This window comes from Zeus faber (assembly GCF_960531495.2).
Source record: "Zeus faber genome assembly, chromosome: 19".
Taxonomy (NCBI): domain Eukaryota; kingdom Metazoa; phylum Chordata; class Actinopteri; order Zeiformes; family Zeidae; genus Zeus; species Zeus faber.
In genome coordinates this window covers 16,162,301-16,188,899 of record NC_137206.1, presented here as the reverse complement: position 1 = coordinate 16,188,899, position 26,599 = coordinate 16,162,301, and the positions used below count along the sequence as shown (strand labels likewise).

General features: G+C 45.1%; 2 protein-coding genes across 2 annotated transcripts; one reads left to right on the top strand and one right to left on the bottom strand.

Moving 5' to 3' along the window:
- Window positions 1-9,515: 9,515 nt before the first annotated feature.
- cbln2b (cerebellin 2b precursor) lies at window positions 9,516-10,945 on the bottom strand (the record flags this gene model as incomplete). The annotated part of the gene is made up of 3 exons (XM_080019973.1): window positions 9,516-9,713; window positions 9,829-9,948; window positions 10,652-10,945. 3 exons carry the CDS (start codon window positions 10,943-10,945, stop codon window positions 9,516-9,518), a joined length of 612 nt encoding a protein of 203 aa, XP_079876099.1.
- Window positions 10,946-12,838: 1,893 nt separating this feature from the next.
- On the top strand, window positions 12,839-25,496 carry fbxo15 (F-box protein 15; the record flags this gene model as incomplete). The annotated part of the gene is made up of 11 exons (XM_080020391.1): window positions 12,839-12,858; window positions 15,913-16,031; window positions 16,979-17,045; window positions 19,827-19,931; window positions 20,370-20,612; window positions 21,909-22,109; window positions 22,324-22,453; window positions 22,567-22,649; window positions 23,838-23,983; window positions 24,558-24,682; window positions 25,153-25,496. The coding sequence occupies 11 exons, from the start codon at window positions 12,839-12,841 to the stop codon at window positions 25,417-25,419; spliced, it is 1,506 nt and encodes a 501-aa protein (XP_079876517.1). The 3' UTR covers window positions 25,420-25,496.
- Window positions 25,497-26,599: the final 1,103 nt, after the last annotated feature.

Sequence of the window (26,599 nt, the reverse complement as noted above, 5' to 3'; positions counted from 1 at the left end):
ATAAAGCGTAACATGACACTCCCTCTGTTGAATGGTTTTCATTGTGTGCAATTTTCCTTCCCCTTATAACGTCTCCTCTTACATCCCCTTCTCTCTCTCCACTTATTGCCCCACTGAGTGCACTCCGTTGCGGTGTTCCTGTGGTACGGGTCAGGACCTAAAATGTGCTGTCAAATTGGACCACACAGGACAAGAGCACTTGTATGTTTCATTAAGTAGGTTAAGTAACCCCTTGTTGTACGGTTCGACTATTCCTATCACACAGATTATCAAACGTAGGCTTACATGCATATATTTATGTCCCTAGGGGGGATTTCCTATATATTCCACAAACATATGTGGGAGTAAATGCATCCAGCGTTCAGCCAATTTTTCAATCCGGCTCCATTTATTTTGTGATTTAGACTGGAATGCAGTCTGTGGCTGATGAGATGTGAAGGTATAGCTCACGGTTAAACAATCCAACAGCTCACCCAGTCATTAATATCACAGAGCCCCAACGTGACTTTCCTCGAGCCAAAGCGTGTCCTGCACTAATACTTGGTCTTTTCACACCATTTTCTTTTTAGTTGCACCAGATTCTCTGTATTTGTTGATAATGTGTATGATTTTCACAGTTTTGTGTGTGTGTGTGTGTGTGTGTGTGTGTGTGTGTGTGTGTGTGTGTGTGTGTGTGTGTGTGTGTGTGTGTTGGCTTACTAACTCATTTCAATGTTAAAAAAAACCCACATAAATAATTAATTTAATACATTACACACATCAGAAACGACAACATTTAACGAATGTATCGGCGGTCTTATCTAAGTGGTTTAACACAATGAATAAATGTCTCTGTTGTTGAGCAAATATCTGACTTTATAACACAGCTGACATCACAGCACATATACATGATGAAAAAGAACAGTTTCACAACTAAGCTGCTTTCAGCTAAAAGGAGTAAGTCCCACAATTAACCCACAGAGCCAAAACTAATTAGATAATCTTTATTCCCCCTTGAGATTCAAATGCCACACAATGCCTTGACTAATCCTCCTTGCACCTACCGCCATATCACATGTAATTGATTTGGTTGTTTGACTCAATTGGAACAGAAGTGATGTTGGTATCTTGTTATTTGTAGTGTCATCGGCAACATCGTCTGCGTGGTTTATACGTTAAGTCTTACTGGGAACCATCTGCAACTAGAACACTGCAATTCCCAAAGTCATGTCTTATCATATTCCCGTTCATCATACAGTTATAGCTTTGTTTATATTATATATATATAAATATATATATATATATATATTTTTTTTTTAGTTAATAAAATACAATAATATTAATAAATATATATTAATAAATACTAAATACTGTAATATTATCCCCCTTGCCAGCACCAGCACGTGTCCAGTGGGCAGCCTAGACTCCGTCGCTCTGTAGTGTTTAGAGATTACAAACTATGCGTTTACATGTATATTTATGTACTTTCTTACCTGGTAGATGTCTGTGGATCTGTTCGATTTATATTTTGCCAGATTCATGAAAAACAAAAAACAGTAGTCCACAAAAACACGTGACCACGTCGAATCGAAATTCACTCGAATGTATGACTGAGTGATGCGTTCAGGATCCAGCGAGCAGTCGGAAAATTAAAAGTCGTGCAATGGTAAATACTAACAGAAATACCACAACGTCATGGAATCGTAACTTATTGAAAAATGTAATCCAAAGAAAAAAAGTCACCAATAAAATTACGGAAATTGGAGTACTATCGTAAATCTCGGTAAATACGTCATAATTGACGCACACCACCACCAATTGTACATTATTAAAAGAAAATATATGGTAGAGTAGTAATAACAACTAACATGTATCTATTATATTTATAAAATAAAATGTATTTATTATTATTGTTATGCAAAGATAGTAGAAAGTTTGTTTTTGTTATTGTTCTCGATGCCGAAAAATAGCCGGAAAAATTAGACAATAAAGGACCAATTGTCCAAAAATCCAGTCCTCAAGGTTGGTCACAATATTCAAAAAAAAAAGTACTATGGACGTTAATCCACAACGTAAGTCCACGATGTTTGTACGTTTACTTAATTGTGATGCATTTCACAGAAACCAAAAACTGTAACACATACCTAAAACTAATAAACTGGACCCCGTGTATTGCTGTCTGCAGCCATATTTATTATTATTATTATGTTATTATATTACTATTTGTATTTATTTATTTATTTATTTATTTATTTATTTATTTATTATTATCATTAGGTTTATTTCTCTTCCCTTTACAAGTTATATTGTGAGAATTATTAGGGTTAACAACCTCTTCCTTGCTGGCAGTTCCCTTATGAGATGGGACAGATTATAAAATAGTAAAACCAATGCAACATAATATTGGTGGATGGCATTCACGCGGGATTAAGCAAATATAATAAAATGAATAATTAATGACTGAATCAGCTCGCAAATTAATGAATAAATTGATTTAATCAATTAATTAATGTGTATATCCCTGCCCAATCATCTTGGAGATGTAAACTTTGCCCCAAATGTGACACATTGAAGAAAAAAAAGAGAGGAAAATAAACAAATTTTACACATTGAATTATTTATGGGCGTTCATTACAATACAACAAATAGATGGCTTCCTCGTCCGTGGTCGGTGATCTGCAGTGCACCATTACCATACTGTACGCACAGCCCGGTCCCATACCAGTGAATTATACCTGTTGCGCTGTCCCCTCCATTTGCATCCCTCCCTGTTTGTTTTCTCGGGTTGGCTTGTTTGCGAGTGTGGGTGGTCGCTCGCTCGTTGCTTGTTTGTCCCCACATCTGCCGTCCCTCCCCACGACCACAATTTTCACATCGGCGAATCTGTTCCGTCAGCCATGCTTGTTGTGCTGTGCCTCTGTGTGTGTGTGTGTGTGTATGTGTGTGTGTGCGTGTGTGCGTGTGTGTGCGTGTGTGCGTGTGTGTGTGTGTCTGTGTGTGTGTGTGTGTGTGTGTGTGTGTCTGTGTGTGTTTTGACTCGCCTAATGAATGTAGTTTAACGGGTTGGGCGCTGGGTCTGGAACACTCTCTCTAATGTCTAGACGGATGATGCACTGAAGCCCTCACATTAAGGAGTTGGTTGTCTGCCGCTGCGTACACCATCTCTATGGCGGCGGGGCGGGGCACACGGGGTTCTTTGGGGAATTGTGTATTTCAGCACTATGGATATTGCAGGCGGTGGCAGACGGAATAAACAGACTTTCGCTCTCTCCCTCTCTCTCCCTCTCTCTCCCTCTCTCTCTCTCGCTCTCGCTCGCTCCCTCTCTTTTTTTGCACTCTCCCCCATTTCTTCGGGGATGGGTCTGCTCACAGAAGCGGTTCTGTGACTGATGTTTGTCTGTGTTATGCGTCGATTTATTTGTTTGGCAAACAAATGCATTATTAACAAGTCGCTGCCACATGTTATCCTCGCGGTGCGTTTTCTGTATCGCGCGTCTTTCCATTCAAGTGCAAATTAGCGAGGTTGGTGCACGGCCCCGACACCAGCGAGCGTCTCGGTTAAAACCGGCTGATATGGATATATGACGTAGAGGGTGTGTGTGTGTGTGTAATCCTGTTATAGCTATATGAAGGGTAATGAAGATCTCCAGAGAGGAACTCCCACTTGGGAGAACTGCTGCTCTTTGCGGAAATGGTTTTTACTCACAAGGAGTAAAGAGGGCACAGGTGGGTACGTCTCACTCTGGTTATGTCTTCAAGGGTCGCGGAATTAGCAGAGCTCATTTAGAGGGGAAACCTATGAAAGAGGGTTTTAAAAAATGATATAACGAGCGCCGGCCCGTAAAAAATCGGCGATAAATCCTGACATTTCCCCGCGCATTTCCTTTTCACTCCGCCGCCACATTAGACACTAGATTGAGTGGGCCCCTAAGCGTCGTTTGGACCAAAAAAAGAAACCGTCTGTAGGTTTGCTGGGGATAGTCTGAATAACAATAAGCCGGTGGAAGCCTCACCTGCCATCGCCATTGCGCTTTCAACTATTTTTAGCCATAACTGGGACGATTTCTGTTTACTCACCAAGCTAAAAGATGAAATGAAAAAAAAAACAAAAAAAAAAAACTGTTGATAAGGCGTCTAAGGTAAAGAGTGTCTCTTGGGCGAATACAGTACACCTCTGTCATTTGCTTTTGCGGGGGGAACGGCGGAGTGTAACGCAGTGTGGGAATTACATTTTTGGCAGCTGTTTGAAAGACAACATTCGCCGGCACCGTCAAACGCGAGGACTTTGTTCCATCAGTCAAAGTGATGAGACTTTAAAGAGCAGAGATGCCAGAGGAGGTAATTAGCGGACCGGTGGCGGTATCTACACCCGGCAGAACGGGGTTACGTGGCGAACTGAAATTCCGAAACGTATACGTTGGAGTCGCTTTCCTCCTCAGAATGGGATTCCACTCGGTTTTCCCCCCACCATACAGGAATCGAAATATCCAATTTTGGATGGAGGCGCCGTGGCTTAAAGAGGCGACCATTGATTCGTTTGACCTTCTCCAAGTCTTGCTCCTGTCACCTCGAGCTCAATCCCCCGTTCACTTTCAGGAGCACGTTTTTACGTCCAACTAATTATAATATCGAGGAAAGTTTGACTCGGTCGGTTAGCGCCGTTCCCTAATGTCGACGAAAAAAACCGGCCCTGGTTCTCTCCGCCGTGGAGCTTCCGTGTTTCCCCGAGATGAGACTACCCTCCCCCCCAAAAAAACAAGGAAAAAAAAAAAGCTTTAGCCTGGGGTCGATACCCGGGATCCACTAACTCCGCCCGTAAACTGGGTAAAACCACTGATGAAAGTCAGAGGTGGGTTTGCCGGTTGGACTTTGTAGGTTGGAAAGGCCGCGATGTGACTCATGCCACACGAATGTTGCGGAAAGTACAGCAGTCCAGCAGCAAGAAGAAGAAGAAGAAGGAGAAGAAGAAGAAGAAGAAAGAGAAGAAGACGAAGAAGAAGAAGAAGAAGAAGGAGAAGAAGAAGAAGAAGAAGAAGACGAAGAAAAACAAGTGGCCCTCGTTCCTCTTGATTTCCTTTCACTCTTTCCATTCGCTGTGAAGGGGTGAAAAAAAATATGCAAAGAGAGATCTGATGAGGAGTTGTAGACACAATTCCTCTTGTTTGCACAAATGATGAAATCCATCATTCGTCTCCCCGGCGTAATTAGAAAAGAGGTGAGGGTACGTCATTTCATCTGCCATCACTTATCCCTGGGAAAGAGTTTTAACACAATTGCTCGCTGATGATATGCACAGGCACTATAATTAAATGTTTAGACGCCGCCGCATTAAAACACTGACTAAGATGAATCTCGCCGTTTGTGTTGATCCTCAAACGACGCTCAAGTCAACAACCCGGAAGACTTTAATATCGTCCCGTTGAAACGGATGAAAAGTTTTTTTTGTTCTTTTTCTTCTTCTTCTTCTTCTTCCAGTGGATTGAAAATGCTCACGAAATCAGCGTCTTTGTTGCGAGGCTGAATGAACAGGGCTCGACGTGTTTTGGGGTGTTGACGCGGCTGCTTCTACACACCAAATCCACAGGATTATAGAATAACCGGCTTCCTTCATGAGGATCCGACAACCCCGGCTATTCCTCTGATGATTGTGTTACATAATTTAGGCTGATGCACGGAGCTCTGCCGCGCCCCATGCTGCGAGGGCCCCACGGTGGAGCCGCTCGATTATCCTGCCGGATTGCGGCGCCTCCCGGGGCATTAGAAATAACGGCGCCCGTCCTCAAAAGACGTGCGTCACAAAGACACTGTCTTTGCGACGGTCCGGGCAAAGACATCTTGGAGAGGAAAAAAAAAAAAGCTTAAAGGACGTATTAGCATAGAGCCTTTTTTTACGGCCGCTGCCAATTTTATAATTTTCTTTACGAGGCTCACGAAGCACAGTAGAATGCCATCTGCGCATCCATAAAAGCGTCTGACTTATCGGTGGATTGATCGTACCTTTGTACTTTGGGGACAGACACATGTTGGGTTTATCCTTCGACATCGGGGATAAATGCTAATGGTCCTGGAGCGAGAAACCCCTCACTTCCAAACATAAATCTAGGATTATTACCGTACCGGGTTCAGGTTTTCTTTTTACAAAAGCAGAGAATGAGGCTGCATTATCTCTCGGCTCAATTTGAGCGCGTGAATAGCGTTGTGTGTTCGTCGCATTGGAGTGGGATTGTGTCGTAATGGTAATTTTAAGACATTTTGGGAGAAGAGCTCTGTGTGTGTTTCGTTGCCTGGGGGTAGCTCTGCTTATTGTGATGATTTTGGCAGGAACCATATTTCAAGAAACACGATATTGCTGGATAAAAACACCTTGCCAAGTAGAAAACTGGACTGTTTGTCATTATGTTATATCAAATCATGTTTTATTTCAGTTCTTATTTGCGTTGTTTGTTGATAAGGTATTCAGGACATTGTTTAAATTAGTGAAAGGGAACATTTTGAAATATACTTCCACCGCATATGGGCACAATTAGCAGTTTATTGGCTGATTTAATACCCTGTCCAAATCATGCTGAATCGCTGGCAGTCGGCGCTGCTTTGTGTGGCTCCGGTGCTGGCATCAGCAGGCAATCAGCAGGTCTCCCTGCTTTGTTCTCAGCTGATGTATTTTCTACACAATACCAAGGCCTTACAAAATGTTTGCAAATATTGATGTGAAGCAAGAAGAAACAAGATGAAGGCATTCGGAAGTTCCAGATGCTCATATGTTTGGTTCCGATAATTGGAAATGGAAATGTTCTCCTAATACGACGGCTGTTGTTGTTTTTGTTTCCCTTGTTCGTTTAAATGAACACACAACAATCCATTTCCAAATGTTTGGAAGCCATTAATAAAGACAAAGAGACATATTTTACTTAAAAAATGAAATGCGGATTTTCGCCGCCTATGGATTTCTCTTATTCCCAGCTCGAGACCTTTGTCACAGATTTCTGTGCAGGTTCAGATGCATTTCCATCAAAGTGTTATTTTAATATTATGGGTTCACTCCGTCTTTCTTGTTAAAGGAGGCAATTTTGTATGTATGGGTCTCCTTCCGTTCTCTGGGGAGTTACACGGACAAAGAGAACCAATTCTATAACTGCTCTAATGAGTGTGGAAATCAATATGATTCCAGGCAATTTTTTTTCTTCATTTCTTTAATTCCTGTAAACCAAAATTTGAATATTCTAAACAAAACTCTGCCAAATGTGCATCCTGATTCGGAGGAGAAAGGTTTTTCAATTAGGCTTCAGTCCATGTGACAACAAAACACTACTTAATCAATGTCAATTTATAGCTTGGATGGAGGGACCCCCCCGTCACAGCTAACCCTATTTCTCCTGTCAAAATAATGTTGTTTTCAAGGATACCGAGCTGTTGGACTGAAATGCCCTTTGGCCGTCTACGTCTTGTGCAACCCAGCTCAGATAAAAAATTGCACACAAACTAAAATGCAGGATACATTTTTCAGAATTTCACTTTCTTTTGAGGTTTTTTTCCCGAATACGTGCAGAGATTTCCCTAGCTGGGCCTTTCGTATAGGTCCGTGCAGTTGAAGTTGAAGAGGTTCAACCTTTGGATTCCTGTCACCAGAGCTAAAAAAAAACACGGAGAATAAGAGAAATTAATGAATTTGGCGGATCCAAAAAGAACCCCCGACCGAAAGGATGCATAATTCTCTTTTCTCTGACCATCAGCTTGAGCAGCAACATCGACAAACTCTAACATAACCTAAATCCTCCTCCAGTAAACCTGTCAGCTTCATCCTGTTTTGTGCAAACAAATCAGATTCAATATGGAAAAGAGAATCTCACTGTAGCCTAAAACTGGATGTAAAATAGATTTGATGAATGAATAAATGACCTCCAGTGAAGCGTTGTACTCAATGCATAGAGACAGGGTTAATTTGCTTATTTGCTTAACCACATTTGCCATATTTTGGAGGACCCAAAAGCACTGTGAAAGTCATTAAACAACACATCTAAATACTGGGATACAAGGTTGGGTTCATTGCTGCATAGAAATGGCCGTGATTTTTCTTTCATTTTTTTTTGAGGAGGGGGGGGGGGGCGGGGGCAAAAGGGGTGAGGCACATAAAGACAAAAAGGGGGAAGGGGGGCAGCTCCTAAAGGGCTCTCCTGTTATTGTTTAACATCAGGATTGTATGTTTGATAAAAAAGAAACCTCTGTCGACATCATTATGACGAGTATAGCTTATAGAGTATACCTGTATGTTTGTTCACGGAAAAAATGAGTCATTGGATCAACTTAAAAAATATATGTTTTCATGAATTTGTAAAAATAAATCTATATTTCTCAACTTGAAATTGAGAAATTAAATAATTTAAGTAAGTTTATCCAGTCCAATCCAATGATTTTTTTTAAAATCAGTGATGCAAAAATAATCACTGATCTGATCCTTTGACGGTTGTCCTTCCAACCATTATAGAATATTAAAAAAATGCATAAAAGAAAATAAATGTGTACTTTGAATTGCTGCACTGCGTAATGACACGGTGAGTTGGAGCGACAGGGTTTCAGCACCACGGACAGCGACACAACCTGTTCAATCTGTGCTGATTCTGTATGAAATCTGTGCTAAATCTGTGTTTTGTTGGCAGGTTGGGCCTGTTTCCTTTAATTTAATTTAAAATAAAAAGAAATCGTCACTCTATCCCTCATAAAACTCATAAGAATAAATGTGATAAGCCTATACAATACAATATATTTTATTAAGCGGGACATAGAGGGGTTCTTCTATTATTTCCACAATGTACATTTAGTGAGCAACGTCATAGAACACACAATAATCTGAATATGTACTTTATAAATGATATATCATTTAATAAAAGGGCTCTAAATCATCTCCATTGGCTGAAATATGTCGCCTTTTTTTCCTCTTTTCATAAACTCTGGATAGTTAGGCGGCCTACAGTACATTTTGGCTTCAATATGTTCAGCATCCAAACGCAACACCATGGGACGGACATCACAGAACATAAAAAGAAAAAAAGAAAACCTTTCCATTCGTGCAAAAAAATTAAATGCTTTTTGGCGTAAAAGCACTTTCCCCCATGATGTCCATAGCTCCATACACCTCACTTGGACTGGAAACCATAAACTGTTTAAGGCTATACAAACATGAAAACAGAGCATTAACACACTCAGCCTGTCCAGGACACAAGTAGTTTCTCTCAACATCTCTTCCCCTTGTCCATCCATCATCCATCACTCCTTCCACGTTGGCAAAGTTTGTTCTCCCAGGCGATAAAAATCCCAAATATTCAATACATCTCAACCATCCGGTTCGGGGTTCAAGTTGATTGATTAATGAATCGATGTATAGATGAAACTCCCAAGGAGAAACGTTTATATTGGACTAGATAGTGTGTGCGGATACAGATATTCGTCGGCTTCCTTGGCAGACCAGTTTTTTTCTCCTCAGTTCAAAATAAAATGGCAATGGTCCCGTGCGTCTTTGCCCCGATTTCCTCGACCTGTGATTATACAGGGAAGACCAAAAAGCCCGAGAAAGTGGAGTATTTCCATCCTCCCATGAGGGTGCCCCGCTCCAGCTTCAGGTACACACGGTCCTCCCTCTCCACCATCAGCAGCACTCCGTTGCTGGCCGCCTCCCGCGTCACGTCCTGGTCCCCGGCGAACGCCGAAATAACGGGGTAGTCGTTCTGCATCAGGTTCACCTAAAGGAGGGAGCCACAGGTCTCTCTGAGTGCCACGTTGGATTCCACAGGTAAGGGAATTCATGCACGCATGGAGACCGAAGTGGCCGTGGAGACGGAAGCGGCCATTACGCACCTGTATGGTCTGTCTGTTGTAGACCTTCACCACGTGGAAGCTGAAGCTGTAGATCCCCCTCCTCGGTGCCTGGAAAACACTTGCTTTCAGGTCGAAATGGTTGCCGATGTTCACTAAAACCTACCACCGAAAATAAAGACGCGGTGTTAAGAAAACAGCCCTCCACACGCACTTGTTTTTGATGGTACTGTCAATGCGCCTGCACTGTCAAATTGTTTAAAATGCTCTAAAGCAGCGTACCAAAGCGGGAATACCACATTTTTTTATCACATTTATCCCGTCCCCGTGGCGATTAATTAAGTACTATTTTATGTTGTCTCATCTCATCTCTTCTTATATATATCTTTCCTTGTGTCGCTGATGGAAACGGCTCGTACTTTGCGCGTAATAATGCGAAATTGGCACATCCATGTGTAAACTTGTCATCAAATCAAACCAAACCGTCCTAAAGCATATGCAAGGAAAACTATTCCAAGTTTAAGATCGTCGACGCTTAGATGCAAAACCAAATGTCATTTCATTCGGCGACACGTTTCCAAAATGCGCCAATTACGCACAGAACACGCATTATATGTTAAAAGCAACCAAACAATACTGTTAATTTGAAACACCTAATCCTTAACATTCACCAGGATCGCGCACTCAGTGAATATCGACGCAACATTTTTTTTTCCAAAGTTATTGGATGGATATGATTGCGGTGTGAGCGCAATAAAAGACCAACGCAGCGCACAGAGCTGCAACGCACTACGTAACTGTGGGAGCGATGAAATAACAGATTCAAGTTCAATGTGGCTCCTGTCGTGAATGGATAATACCTGACCTGGTCAAAATAGATGGTCATGGACGTGTTGCTCATCTCGGAGGGCTCGTGGTTGGTGCCGCGCACCGCGGAGAACGCTACCTTGGCGCCGGCGGAGCGCACGGAGATACCGAGCGAGGAGGTGACGGCTCCGTCCGAGGAAGGGTTCGAGTCGCACACCACCAGACACTTGCCCTCCAGCACGATGGGCTCCGTGTCGTTCTGGCCCAGGCACAGGGCCACGCCGCACCCGAGGAGGAAGAGGAGGCTCAGCGCCGGCATGGCGCACAGTCCCGGGCAGCGCGCTGGCACCATGGTCCAAACCGCACCGAACACTGATGCAGCCCAGCAGCCCCCTTGGAGGTTTGGTTGGTGCTGGATCACCTGGTCCAGGCTCGGTCCTCTATCCCCCTCTCTCTCCTTCTCTCACTCTCTCTCTCTCTCTCTCCCTCTCCCTCCCCCCTTTCTCGCTCTCCCTCTCTCTGTGGTGGTCTCTCTCTCGCTCGCTCTCTCCCCAACAAGCTCTGACGGGACTTAATGAAACTCTCCTCCCCGCTGCACGGTGTTCTTGGTTTTAGGAGGGTCTTCACACATCCGGGCTTGCGATTCCTGGTGGTTTAGAAAGGAAATAAAGAGTGCTTCCTTAGGAGAGAGGGCTATTTGAGTAGGAATATAAGCCCCTTTAACTTATTTTCATCCTTAAAATCCAAAGGCAGCGCATGTATAAATGGTGGCAATGTTACTCATCATCAGTCATTTATGGTTGAAATCTCTAAAACTTAGTGTGTTGTATGACACATTTTGCAGCAGTGTCGCTCAAGTTTTTGAAAAAGCAATTTAAATGCGGACTGAAATAATATTGCGTTGATTGCATGATTTGTTCAATGTGCTTTTCTTTCATTAAAACACTTAGTAGCTTAAAGAAAAACCCCAAAAAACAAACCCAAAACAAAAAGTCCATCCGGACCTTACCTGCGTGATCCATCCCGCTGCTGCTGCTCGGTCCTCAGCTTCCACACTGAACTGAGCGCAGAGAGGAAACCTCCTCTTGGCTCCTTTTGGAAGGACTGTTATTCACGCCCATGGTGCAGGGGGGTGACCACGGCGACGAGACTCCACGCAGGTAGCCCACAGCTCAGAGCACGAGCGTGGGTTCACGAGTTCGTTTACCGCAGCAATTAACAAGCGCAATAGTTGGGTCTCCCCGTGCCACGCCATTGATATTCCATGGGTTTCGTGTGCGGTGTTAATCGTGTCTGATTAATCCGACGCGGGAAGGGTGGGACGGCCAGGTAGGCCTGACCTCGCTTTCCATTCATATTCGAATTCCAATTCACAGGAATCGGAGGAGTTCGGAGAGGAGCAAAGAAGGGTTTCGTTCGAGTTGAAGATAGATGTTTGTGCGCCATCTACTGGTGGATTTTGATATCGATGCACACGACGCATGACTTGGGGCGGGGGGGGGGTGCACAGCTCCTCTGATTGCGCCTTTCTTGGGATCAGCGCATTATTTTAACAAACACATCGAGCCCATCCAAAGTGCCTGGGTAAACCCACGGAAGGAACTGCCACTCAACCGTTGTTAACAAATAATCGATTTCTGTCAGAGATATGAGCCTTTAAAGATCCACGTTGAGCAGTCTTGGTCTCACACGTCTGAGGGTCTGAGAATGGGCTGTCACTCCCCTTAAAGAAATGCTAATAGGCTTGATGTGCAATATGAAATAATTTGCTGTGTGTCTTGTCGTTTCACATAATTGTAGTAATGTAATGAGCTCGCTCTCCTTAAAGCAACGCCAATTAGCTGAATTCTAACAGCTTAACCTTATAATATAATATTCAGGAGAATATTCTGACAGAGCAACCCACCCAGGGGAAGATGTGAGACATGTATGACATATATCTAACCTTCGTGCATCAAAACACACTGGTTTTCAGATTCAGAGCTAGTACCAGGATGGTGAATACATTAATATTAATGAATTATGCACCGACAGGATGCTGTGCCTACTATCCATCTGAACAAGTGAGCGATGAAAGCTATAAGACAAACATGAGAATCACCAACATGGACTTTTCCCCCAACCCGCAGTACTGAAATAGGTCATCATTTTTGGACTGAACAATGGTCGACACGTCCGCCCGCGCCCTCACCCTTTCTCAACCCCGTTTGACAAAAATCACACTGTCAGTGCTGACTGACGAGCCATGCAGAAGAGTGACATCAGGTATCCAAGAGCCACAGCTCACCTCGGGCTTGCAGAAGGACGCGCGGCTGTAGAAATCATCAAATGTCAAGTACAGAGGGCATGCAAGGGAAAGGCATGACATTGCTAGACTACAGGCTGACGTCGCCCCGAGACAGTCTTCATATCCATCCGGCAAGTTGATCGGCCAGACTGACAACATTACGGTTATTTAGCCTGACAGCAAACAGAGCCTACTGGCTCCCAGGAACAGGGAGGTGGGTGATGGGTCTCAAAGCGAGCCATCTGCCGGAACGATGAAGGAAGACTTCCCCTCGCTGCCGTAGCATGCGCAAGCAAATCTTTCATTAACCCACACACCGTACTAACTAACTACTCTGATTGAGTACTATCATTTGGAGGAGAAGGGCTCCAAGATCAAGGTGGAGTTGCTTTAGCTCACTGTCTTAAGTTGACGTCACGTCTATGGCCGACCACTACACACTTCTGCTAATTACAGTATTCTTCTGTACATTTTCTCTTCTTCTATGTAAAGCTTTATACCCTAAATATGCATTCGGATATCTCAAATGAGGTCAGTCTCAGACGAAATCGGGATATCCCTCATATCAGACGTGACAGACATCTTGAAGAGAGGGAGGCTGCATTTATTTATTTTTTTCGTGGTGCATCGTGCCTCCCACGCTGTGCAGCAGCAACACACTGACCTCTAGCTTGCGCAGTGAAATATCAGTTTTTGAGGTTGCAGCCCTATTAGTATGAAACTGAGACCCTACTCCCTGATATGCAATACATTTTCAAACTGATAAATAATTTACAGCAGACAGCACCACACCTGGGTTCTTACATGTTAGACTAAGCTTTAATGACTTTACTAGACGCTATAAACTGGGCGTGTCTGTGTGTATGTGTGTGTGTGTGCGCGTGTGTGTGTGTGTGCGTGCGCACCGCTGCGTATACGCCCGTGAGTTGTCGCTTTGTAAGCCTTAAAGCTACACTACGGAACGGTTTCACAGAGATCAAAGTGCTCCTGCCCATGCGTTCAAATTCTAAATAAAATGTGAATGTAGGAAAAAAAAAAAACAGGGAAACCCATCCATCAGCCATTCCCGTGACTCTGGGATATTACTCTGGAAACTCATTTGCTCGGGTTCAACCGGTGGCAGCCGCCCCGCCGGTAGCCATTTTGCCGCACGACTCGAGACACAATTTCGCCGCTCCGTCGAATGTTCCCTCCCCTGTACATTTCGTAGCGCCCGCACGTGCACCTTCGCTGCGGTCTGGTGTCACAGTGCATAGGCACATACAAACCTCAAACCTTGTTTTGCCGAAACGTTTCACCTCCCAACCACGTTTTTCTATGAGGCCGTAGCAACTAAAATATCAATTTGCGGAGAGACAAAGTGTGATTTGTTAGAGCGCGCCCGGGCGCCGCTTCGCGTGTCGACTACCTCCGTTAATGCACCCTCACAATAAAGCCATCTGTCTTTAAACGATGATCAACAACCTGGAAGAACGCGCCTCATCAAAGCTCACCGCGCGTCAACCTCGGAGATGTTTGCAAAACATGGTTTGAAGCGGAACAGCGAGCGCACTGAGGCGCCGTGCCTTATTAACGCCAATAAAACCCTTGTGATGTGAAACACTTCAACTGCGCAAGCCGAATGTTTATATTATTACCATTCCACAGCACACAGCTGATTCTGCTTATGTCACACATATCGTTTTTTTTACATTCTCGTATTCATGTTTCTGTAACCCGTATTATTGTTTGCGTATCCAAATATTTGATTCCACGTCTTTGAACATCTTTATTCTTGTTTATTTGTATTTATTTATTTATTTTTGGGCGATGTTGACATCTGCTCCTGGAGAACAGCGACTCCCATTCTGAGTCAGCAACTCTGAATCGTAACGCGGGACGGATGTGACGGATGTGGAGTCGCAGATTCACTGAAACGTTGCAGCCGGCGGCGGAGAAAAGGTACACCGGCGCGTCGAACTGACCGCTCTGCGATTTTCCTTCAAAATAAAAAAAATTGGTCGCCAATTTGTCCGCCCGATCAACCAAAGATACCGCGCGCCCGTCTTCCGTCGTCAATCTCCTTCCTTTTGCCTCGCGCGGAAAAAAGGGGGGCTTCCAGAAAGAGCGCACCCACCTATCGGAGTTTGACTCACCTGGCCTCCGGCAGCGTTCCTCGCCGCATCGTTTCGGATGTTGCCTTGAGCCGACGCAGGTGAAGTAGGAATAACGGCAGGTCCATTCCCACCCGCCCTGCGTGGCCACGGCATCTCCTCGCTCCGACAGACCTCGTATTCCTGCCTTCGCCAACGCCGCCGGGTCACTCGGCCGTTTTTTGTCCTGCCTACGTCTGTGTCCGTGTGTCTGTGAAGCACTCGCCTAAATCCCAAATGTTGGTGAGAACATAGAACAGTGAATCAGCAAGACTGTCGAGAGGAAGCAGAGGAAATCTGTAGAGGCAGTAGACTTTGCCATCACCCTGGTAGTGTCGCTGGAGGCTGCGGGTTCATTCCTGTACATGGTATTGAGTTGCAGAATTCTTGCACGTTCTTCTTGAATATAGACCTGACTCATAAACTCAAGTTCACTGTGCATTTCAGATGTTGTTGCTGTTTATTTTTCCACTCCCTGCTGGTGACATCCATATGTCTCATAAAGTTGGTTGAAATCAATGATGCACACTTGGCGGGACCGACAACTACGACATTACTCCAAAGACCGATTAAAAATAAGCTTTCAGTGAGCAGTTTCGAGCAGCTTCACTTTAAAATGCCATCAGAAAGGGGGATCCTAAACCCTGCAGTTCCGTCATTTGTGTGCGATCACTGTGCAGTATAGGGGCTACAGCACTTCATACACACACTACATGTGCTTCACCGTAGAAACGCCTCGCGCCATGATTACCAGCAGCTTACCTCGCTGTGCGCAGAGATGCGGCAGCAGCGCGCGGAATCTACGTGTTCCAGCCATGCACTTGATTACGCCCGACCTCCCCGTGAGAGAATGGGAAAGGGCTTTGATTTATATCTTTTCTGAATGCTCTCGCCCAGCAGTGGCTTCCCCCGGAAATACTCCTCGATGTGTTCTCCACACGGGGCGGTCACCTCCGCCCCGATGAGACACTCGGTTACTGAGGCCCAGATCAACAGGTCCGGCGGTGTCCGTCGGGAGTGTGAGTGGTGGCCCCGACATCTGCCCTCACGTCCCGGCCTTGGGCAATGTCTAGTCGCGAGTCACTTTTATTGGTTGTTATGGGGGGACTCTCCGCTCCTGAAACATTCGATGTGTCTTCTTCCGCCCGGGATTTTCCTGCTTTTCTATTCAGTTTCCTCCGGTCTCAGTGACGCCTCGTCGGTGAGATTTGTCCTCCGTCGGCGCTGTCCTGCTGGAAGGACAGAATGCGTTCCGGGGTTTGCCGGACTCGCATAATCCACGCAGCTCGGCTTTTGAGGGGCTGTGGAGAAAGGACGTCGTGGATGCTTCGGAGGAGGAGCCTCGTCAACCGACCGAATGTCCGCCTCACGAGGTTCCCCCCTCTCTTTGGCTCCATTCCACCGTGTCCGCTTCCCGTGCCGCATTCAAAACGCTTTCGCCTGTTTTGCGCGCTCCGCCGTATGCCAGGTTTCGGACGGCAGCCCCCGTCTCCGTTCTGCCTCGGCTTGAACTTGATCTCGTTTGGTTGTGGGATGCGGCCATTCCCGTTGCTAGGTTTCCTTGCAAAAAAAAAAAACCTGGACCTCATGCTTGTCTGCCTTGCAGTTTCGCAGGAGAAGCGACTTGCTCTGCCTCGGCCGCCTGTAGCCCTTCAGCCGAATGGGAGCTGCGACTTGGTACCTCGGCTGTAGAGGATTCTACCAAAGTGCTTTTCAAGTGCCCGCCGATGTTCCTTTCCGTGGCATCCATGGATGCCATGGCCGTTTCATGTAAAAGTAGGGGAAGTCTGGCGAGGACATTGTGTTGGTAAAACCAGGCTTAATGCTACGGTCATGTCGTCCATAATTGTTATGTAGGCGGATGTCTTGACTAACTCTGAAGATGGCTAAACAGAGAGTTGCCCCGTTCAATATATCATTGTAAACACAACTCCATCGTTTGAAATAACTGCGACTCCGCGCCCAGATCGCTCCCTCTCTGACGGTACCGGCTGTGCCCACGGCGTGCCAGTGATGGGGGCCCCCTGTGATCAGTGAGCCACAACTGTATGTTTTTATTTTTTCAAAGTGGATTATTTTATTTTACTCCGATTCCTTACGCGACGAAACAAGCACCGCGGGTGATGGGGACACGTCCGAAAACGTTCCCAAAGCTATTATTATTATTATTATTTTTTTTTTTTAAGGGAAAGGGTACGGGACATTTCCAAAACACTGACACCGCTCTACACACCAGCCTAGACAGTGTGGGATTATAAGAAATGTAAATGAATACATAAATAAAATAACCGTCACAAATAAAAACCAACACTTTTCTTCTTAAAAAATCCTGCCGCCAGTATTGTCTCTCTCTATCGAAATTAGATGGAAACTGTTTTGAATGACAATTAGCTCAGAATATTGCTCATTGGAACCATTGGTTAGGGCACAGAGAAATGCTTTCCCTTAACGCCTTCATTCACTTTGATTTATTTTCATTGAAGTCATCGGGGCACATTTTTCGGTGCCCGGAGGTAACGACGATCGGTTCAGCAAAATACTTGGTAGTTTAAATCCTTTTTCATTGTCTTTGATATTAGAGCTACGTTCAATAAATAACTTAGCACCGTTTTCCAAGCTGAAATGTTGTAAATAGTTGTTTGATTCCTCCTTAAAAAGCAATAATTTAAAATATTTTTAGAATCAAATCGGCTCTTTTTCCTGAGTCACTTGTCGGGAACCGGATGCAAACAAATAATCGAACCTTTCATTTCTAGGCCCCGTCACTCGCGGCGGTTCCCCGCTCATTCCGGCTCAATGTCCTCTTTTGCCGAAACCTTCTTGTGTGCGCGTTTCCTCAAGACATTTTTCGCTTCACGCTTAACTGCCAGGTGTGGTTTGGGAGTTAGCTGAGGCAGGCTGTTAGCCACGCGGTACATCTGTGATTTAAAGCGTAAAAAATCCGCTGCGTAGCGAAAATCCACTTCAGGCCGCTAACTTTAGCCAAATCAAGTTCAAGTTGAAGTTCAAGAGATTATTTGTCACATACACACACATACGGTCGTACATATATGCAGTGAAATGTCATGACACCCGGTGATTACGCACAATAAGCTCTATAAGCTCGAAAAATACGAAAAATTCTCAAATGTGCGTAGTCGACACGCGGTGCTTGCGCAGGCGGCCGCAAGGGGCGGCGCCACAATCGCGATCCTGGGTTCTATAATTATGTAATATAATTCATTGTCTGTGTTGTATTAAATATAAATCTGAATCCTCTTAAATCCTTCAGATACCTGGCATCCTGGTGAAAGAAAGGAACCAGCAGAGGACAATTTTGTCTCGTGAACGCAATCAACTGCTCCAGAAATGTTTTTTAATATGTAAATTGACAAACGTGGGAGCTTCATGTGATACCAGCATTGGGTTGTGACGGAGCTCGTCGGGCCCACGCCTCCGCTGGTCGACGGGAGGAGGCAGCGGAGGAGGCGATGCTGTGGTGTCGTACATTTCCTGTTGAACCACCGTCAGGCAGAAAATGACACGTTTGTGAATGTGAACGTGGAAGGGCCTTCCATCATTCCGTGGAGTCAATTCTTCATCAAATCTCATGGATTTGATATAATTGTTTTGTTTTCAAAAAACGTTTTATCCAAAATAAAATCATCTATAGGACTTCGACTCAGGAAACTACCAATTTTGCAAATTTGAGACGTGAAAGACGCGTACAATTTACGTCCTTGGCCCAAAAAAAAAAAAGAAAAAGGTTAATAAAAAAATAAAAAAATAAAAAAACATTTTATAAAAATCGTTATTTTGTGAAGAAATGTGTAAAATATACGTATTTGGGTCCTTTTCTTTTCTTTTATTTTTATTTTTATTTTCGATTTATTTGATCTTAAACGAGGTGTTGAAGCGGATATCCGGTACGTTCCGGAGGCGTGAGCCGCCCCTCACCATGGCAACAGGGCACGGACAGCTCTTCTGAAGCCCCCCCCCCCCCCAACAGCTCCGGTCCCGAGGCACCAAGCCGCGCCCTGTAGACACAACTATTCACAGGTGAACAAACAAACACAAACAAACAAACACACAAACAAACAAGCAGCTTTACCTTCCCCCGTTTTTTCCCCCCCTTCGTAGTCGACGTCGCAGCGAACCTCACCCGAGGGTGGCCCCGCAAACCCCGCCGAACCGACTCACATGGCGGCAGCGAGGGGGTCGAATAGCAAGAGCAGCTTTTCCCGACCGTCTGCACCCCAGCGTCCAGACTGTACCGAGAGGTAGGGGCGCGGGTGATTCTTTTTTTTTGTGCCGTTTGCGTGCCGGGTCGGTGACTTTTATTTTATTATTATTATTATTATTATTATTATTATTTTTTTAACTTTTCCACATTTTGTTGCGTGAGTAGAACGGTGCAACTCAGCAGGTAGGGAATACAGAATGGTGTGTTGTATAATGCTCAGGGGCTGTGTTGAACATGCTGTGTTTCTTTCCGGGCCTGGCTCCCTGATTGCTATGAGATTAAAAAACAGCAAACAAAACAGCTCCCATAGACCCGCTCCACCCACTATTTGCTGCAGTATTTTCCAGACCTGGCGGGCTGCAGAGCTGCTGTGTGGAGGGGTGGGTTGATAAACTTTGAACTTGAAGGACATGATTGAATACTAAGCTGCTGGTAGAGAGTGGATTTCACACAGTGCAGATCTAACGACTCACTTTCCTAAACCGATTGTTTTGGGTTTTTTTTTTAACAGAACTGAGACAACATTTTTTTTTTGCATTTAGTTTTTTTTGTTGATTTGTTGCTTCGTCATAATCGCCGTTTTCTCCCTTAGGTTGCCATCCGAGATCCTTTTGAAAGTTCTGTCGTACCTGGACGCCGCTTCTCTGTTCTGCATCGGCCATGTCAACAAGCGCTTCCATCAGCTGGCCAACGACCAGTAAGTCTGTAAACGCAGGTCTCCTCGGTGCGATAATTAGATGATATCTTGTTGTATGCTGCAGATTTAGGGAAATCGCTTCACGTGCCATATCATTAAGGAATATGTTGTAATGCGGATTGTTGTTTCACAGGTGGGGATAGCCGATGAATTGTCACGAAATACTGTATCAAGGGATTGCAAACTTGACTCCGTTTACACCTGTAAACCTTTGTGATGGTGTATATTGACAACTCTTTACCTGTTGTTATTATAACCCACTTTAAACACTTGTTGGTGACGCTCTCCTCTAGTCACATTCATCTTCAGCTTAGGATATTACACAAGAGACTTGGACCCATGTTAAGAATAAGCTTAAAGGCACAACGTTTTTTTTTTTTTATGTCATTGCATAATGTTTGTTTCTTTGTTTCTTCCATTTCCCCCCCGCCCCCGCAGATCAATTTGGCAAAAAATGTACTTCTCAGAAATTGGAAAGAGAAAAGGATGGAAGCCTAAGGGCGTGGCGGGCGTGGCGGGCGTGGCGGGCGTGCCAGCCAAGCCGCAAGATCGGAGTGCCCGCTACTGGAAGAGGCTGTACTTCAAGATGAGAGTCGGCTACGACGTGGACAAATGGAAAAAAGAGCTCCAAGCCATCAACCCTTACACCGGGCTGCCCATCCAAACCGAATGTGTCCTCCGGTAAGAAGCGCGGCTACGCCCAAAAGCGTCATTTGAGGTCCCCGACCACGACTGAAACGATCAGATGCTGAAGTTGTTGGGCGTACGCAGTAGCCGGTCGTATTTCACATGCCGGATGGTCTGGAATTGGAATATGCCTGATGTATGAATTGAACTATGTGAACTCTTCATTTGAAGGAAGGTACAATCCCTTCCAGATCATACGTCCGTTACAGCTGCGGAGTAGAATTTTTTCGCTCTGGTTATTTGGCTTTTTTTTTTTTCAATGGACAGGTGTTAATGTCGGCGAAACAGCCAAACAACGCTTTAGGTTTATATCCCACATGTCCACCATTCCCCTTTCGTGATAACCAGTTTTTTCACCTCGCACTCTTATCACTGGGGATTTCTTTTTTTTTTTTGTTTCTGGAATTCAGCGGCGAGTAACTTGCAGGTATTTGACCTGAGCGCTATCGCTGTTTAAGCGCTCGAGCCGGGAGGTAATCCGCCAGCCGCCCGGCGATCATTAACAGAGCGAGCTTTGTTTTTCACCCTCTCCCACTTAATGACACTTTCTTATTAAAGGTGAGCGAGGAGGTCCGTGTTTCAGCGCGATGCGCGCTCTGTGGTGGGGGCTGGGGGCGGGGGGGTGCCGGCGCCGGCAGACAGCAGAAAGCTCCCGCGCCATCTCTGCCGTGTTTATCTAACCCCTGATTAGAGGTTTCGTGGCACTCAATTTTGAGTTCTGCGGCAGTCGCCGTGGTGCCGGGGAGAAAGTGGAAATAATCGTGTTCCTCGCTGAGGCTGTGGAACACAACGAGCGAACCAGACATGTCCCCGCGGGGGTTTGTCTGTTAGAGAGACACGGGAGGATGCGTTTTACCCCCCCCCCCCCGTAATAATCATTTCACGAGGCATCAGACGTACAGAATATCGGGGAGTGAATTCCCACGGGTCACCTGGGGCCTCCCGGTCTGCTTCATTTTATTTTCTTTTTTGTTTGATTTCAGCTGCTTAATTGATTTCTGCAGCGAAACTAGGGGCGCACAGTAGGGACCCCCCCCCAACAAATCACATATTGGACACAAATAGATCAAGAGATTCATCACAACCAGTGCAGTCTTACTTTAGCTGCTGCATATCGGCTCATTGTAAATTAAAAGTTATGCCCCACCACACGCACAATAGGAAAACAACTGGAAGTAAAGGATACTGAACTCCATGTTATTTTATTAAGACAGAGGTTGGGCCATATTCAGTAATTGACTATGTCAAGTAAAAACAAATATAGGCATTGCCGAAGTCGTTTCTTTCAAGACACGTGCAGGTTTCGTGGGAGCTGACCATATCCGAGCAGCTCGGGCGAGAGAGGACGTTCGACGGGCCCCGGCTCCGCTTCTTCGACTCGTCCGTCGTCGCGTGCTGGAGCCGCGGCTCCTGGCCCGACTACTACGCGATCTCCACCATTCAGCTGCACAGCGTCAAGAAGGTGGCGCTGCACTGCCCCAGCCTCCAGAGGTCCGAGCGCCGGCTTCAAAATATGTTACTACTAATAACTCTTTTGTATATGGAATTGAATATACATACAGATTCTGGATCCCAGGCCCACGTTTATTCCAGTGACAAGAGCAGTCGTTCCATTTCTCTGTCCTCCTTTCTCTCTTCCTTTCTCCGTCCTTCACTCTCTCTCGTCTCAGTCGTATAAAGTTGTTGTCTGTTTTCCCTTCCTCAGACCTGGCTGGCGATCCCTCATGAGGAATTTTGACATGGAGACCCTCGTTGAAGGCGCACAAATCATCGGCAAAGACAGACTGGTCAAACTGGTGCTTCTGCAGCCTGGCTTCATTATTGGCATCTGGAGGGTGAGTCATTAGTCACGTTAAATATTATACGGTACATTGTGTTTTAGAAGTTGATTGAACATGTTTCTTTCCACTTTGCAAGAAGCTGAACTGCTCCTTGGTTCATTCCACAGGGTCAGCACTCGGTCGCCTTTGTCACGGCCTGTTTCCACTTCCACAAGCTGGTGGAAAAGAGTCTCCTTGGATCCTCCATTTCGTAGGAAGCCCTGTCTATTTCCCTCCCTTAAATTGGAACACCCTGATTTAATAACTGGCAGAAATACGATAAATTAAATACAATACAACTGTATGTTTGGGATGCAGAATACCGTTGTCCCTGGGTACTTGCAAATACCGAGTACGATACTAATACAGAAATCTTCGGTCCCTGCAAATAAGATAATTCATTTATTAATCCCCAGAGGGAAATTCAGGGTAATGGTAGAATCACTGATTTTGAAGACCTTATGTGATTATTATTTGTCATAATCAAAGAAAATATATACGTGTCGTTTTTTTTATTTGCTGCTTCATTTAAACAGAATCACATTTAACCAAGAAGGACCGGTATCCGGTTTGGGTATAAGTACAAGTACATGAGCACTGTACCAGACCCAGTAGCGGTACCTCCTCTCTGAGCGTCCCTGCTCTATCTCACTGGATGTGTTTGTGAAGCTGCAGGAGTGGGTTTCAAAGTGCTCGGTGCACTGCTTGTTGGATGCGGAGGTTTCCTGGTCGACCGCATTGACCCTCCGGCGTTGGCTGCTTAACTGAGATGTTATCGACTGCCAGCTACATTCCCATTCCTTTTCCACTGCCGTGCAATGCTTTTATCTCCATCACGGTTTAAAGAGCTCACACGCTGCAGAAACTACAGTAGATAACCCCTCACAATATTAATGGGTTTTAGAACCGCAAAGTTGAGGAAAAAACCTGCCGTGTGCCACTTGCATCTACAGCAGTGTTGTTTCTGATGAAGCTAAAAACACGTTTCCGATATGAATTTCCTACATACAGAAGTTGCCCTACTGTAGAGAATAGCAATTATTTTCGTTGTTTTTCATTCATTGTTTTTATGTTGCCATTTTTTTTATATACAAGAAAATACAATCAGTAATGCTTCTGTTTCCCATACATACAAGTCGAATCATCTTTTCTACCTTTCCTTTTTTCTAACTCTCTGGTGGAGAAGCAGTCTGCTGCTGCTGTTTGAGTAGTGAGGTGGAGAAACCTCTTATGTGGCGCTTAGGTCAACACAGTGGGGACACAGCGCCCTCTACTGGTGACTGGTCAGAGTACATCGTCACAGATTAAATTCCCACAGAAAATCATAGTGCCTCTTTAAGTGCTTGGATAATGCCATAATATCGATGAAATTTTGCTGAATTTTTCTCCTTTTCTCTAGTAGCTACTCTGAGCCGGTGCACCGCGCTCCTTTCGATGATGTAGACCCCGAGTACGGCCTCCACGGATACACGCTACACATTATGCTCCACGACACGTTGAACGAGATCATGTCCGGACATTTTCCTCAGCTCTTCTGCCGAAGAGGTAAATGTTGTTTTTTGTGACTGTTCTCAACAGGAGTCAAAGTTCTGTTGGTGTCTTGTGTGTGTGTGTGTGTGTGTGTGTGTGTGTGTGTGTGTGTGTGTGTGTGTGTGTGTGCGTGTTTTATCTTGTCTGACGAGTTTCAGCCTTAACTAATTCAAGCAACTGAATCATAGTTACGTACGGTGACCATGATCATGTTTCATCGTCTGCCTGGTGCTCTCTCGTGGCCGTACATACAGTAGACTTTATGCCCTGAATGAAGTGATCCAGCTGACACACTTGTGAGATCTCGAGGATCCCCCTTTCCGTTGGAGAGACGTTATTCGGTCTGGTCGGACGGTCTGGTCTCCGCTCGGTGGAAACTAAAGTACATCACGTCAATCATATCATATCATCCACCACTGCTGACATAGAGCGCGCTTGATTAACTCCGGCGAGTTTCCCCCCCATCTTTCCGACCCACGCGCGGCGTTAACTCCCAATTTATGAAACGCTCAACATTTTCCGCCGATAATCCGTTTTCAGCCCGAAATCCAGAGCTTTTTCTTCACCCCGTCAGTGATGTCGTTGACAGATCAGATTCGCGACGGGCTCGTCAAACTGGTCGCCATCAGCAGGACCAACTCTTCCCAGCACATGCCCCTGTCGGGCGACATCTCCCTGCCTTGGAAATGTGAGGCGATGGAAGGCGCGGTGGAGGTATAACTCTCACTCATACGATGTTATTAAGAAATGAAATGACATACGGATGTGAGTAAATGTTTGAGCCCCTCCCCTCACGCCTCGACAGGCGTTCTGCATATTGGACAGATAGAGGTACGCAACTGGAATTTCAACCATTGTTAGTGAAGCACCCGCCAGCCTCACAGGGTAAAAAAAGGTGTCTTTTCTGTCGAGCTTTGTTTTCTCAGGTAGTCTCATTGAGGTTAAAGGTCTCTAGATGTGTTAACCAGATGTATAAGAAATTGCGTTCATAAAATCTCAAGAAATTAGATTCGGTCAGAAGTTACAGTCGTTAAAACAATCAATGAGTGTCAGTCCAACAATCCTCATCAAACAATCGCAAAAATTGGGGGGAAAAAGTCGATGACTTAGTGAGTAGCAAGGTGTCTGCGTGGTGTCTTCCATATTCAGTTTTGTGTCTTGACGTCTTCCCCTCGTCTCGGTAGAACTGCTGCCTGCTGAGCGTGACCCTGCTGGATGAGTTCCAGCACCCCTTCTGGTGCGTCAGCTCTCCCGTGACCGTGGTGCACGCCGGGGGCCCCGTCTCCTACGACTACGACGGGGAGCGCTTCAGGATCGGGCACCGGGACTCGGAGGGCCAGGTGAACATGGAGCTGGTGTGGATGAAGGAGCAGAAGCACTTCTTCCTCGTCAAGCTCACCGTCCACGTGGCGGTCGGTAAAGTCAACACGTATTTTCGCACGGATTACTGAGCCGGCACCGTCTCCCCTCTCGCGAGTTATTTTCAGGATGTGTGGTCGGGATTTAGGGATTTATTTATTTATTTATTTCCCCCCCACTGGAACAGGTTTTGAGGGTCCAATATTATACTGTAAATTTGGTATTATTTCAGATCATTTATAGGATGGTGTGTGAGCAGATGGCACGATTTACGTTATGTTTTGAATAAAACAAAGCAATGTATTTTCTTAAGAATGTAGAGTATTGCTCGGCTGATCCTTGGAGTTGAGACTTGGTTCTTATATTTCTCATTTTTCTTTCCCCATTTTGAAACAAGGTATTCAGTATTTCCTTATTTTGTCATTTGTAACTCATTAAAAAATATATTTCTGTTGATGAACTGTTTTAATCGAATTCACACCGCGACGTCCTTTTAAACGTATGGGACCCTTAAACAGAATTGGAAATGTCTTTCTTCTCATGAGCCAAACGGCCAAGACACGAGGGATCAGCTCAGGTTCCAGTGATCGTCTCCAGTGTTATTACAGGTCCGATTATTTGTTACACAAAGAGCGAGCGTGTCATTGGTGACGTTTCAATGGTGTTGAATTGATATTTCCTTGAATTAGTTTCAGATTTTCTTGTGTTTCACAATTACACTCTGATTTGTCTAATTGTGCATGATGCTGAGTGGACCTGGAGAGAGCCGATCGCTCAGGGTGCAGGTGTGTGAGGTGTTTAAGCCTATCCCAGCTTGCAATGGGAGTAAGATGGGTAAACAATTAGGATGGCAGGCAATATTCGGGACACACACACACACACACACTCACTCCCTCACCATTTATAGGCAATTTTTCCAACTAGCATACCCTGCATCTTTGGAGGTGGGAGAAAACTGGAGCACCTGGAGGAAACCCATGCCAACACCGGGAGAGCATGCAATCTCCCAGAGGCGGGTGGAGTGCTTAAACATTACAACCCAGTTAAACCTGCTGGTAGTTTATCACAAATGTATGTCAGAGTTATTCTTCGGGTAACAACTTGACTGAGAGTGCATATCGAGCGCAGTAGTTGCTCAATGACTTTCAGTGAGTTCAGTTTCTACACAGAAGCCCCATCAACACAGTGGGATTAACTTGAGAATAGTTTATTAAAAAAACATTTTTTTTTTTTCAGAGAAATACGTGTATCTGGAAACTACCCACCTCCACA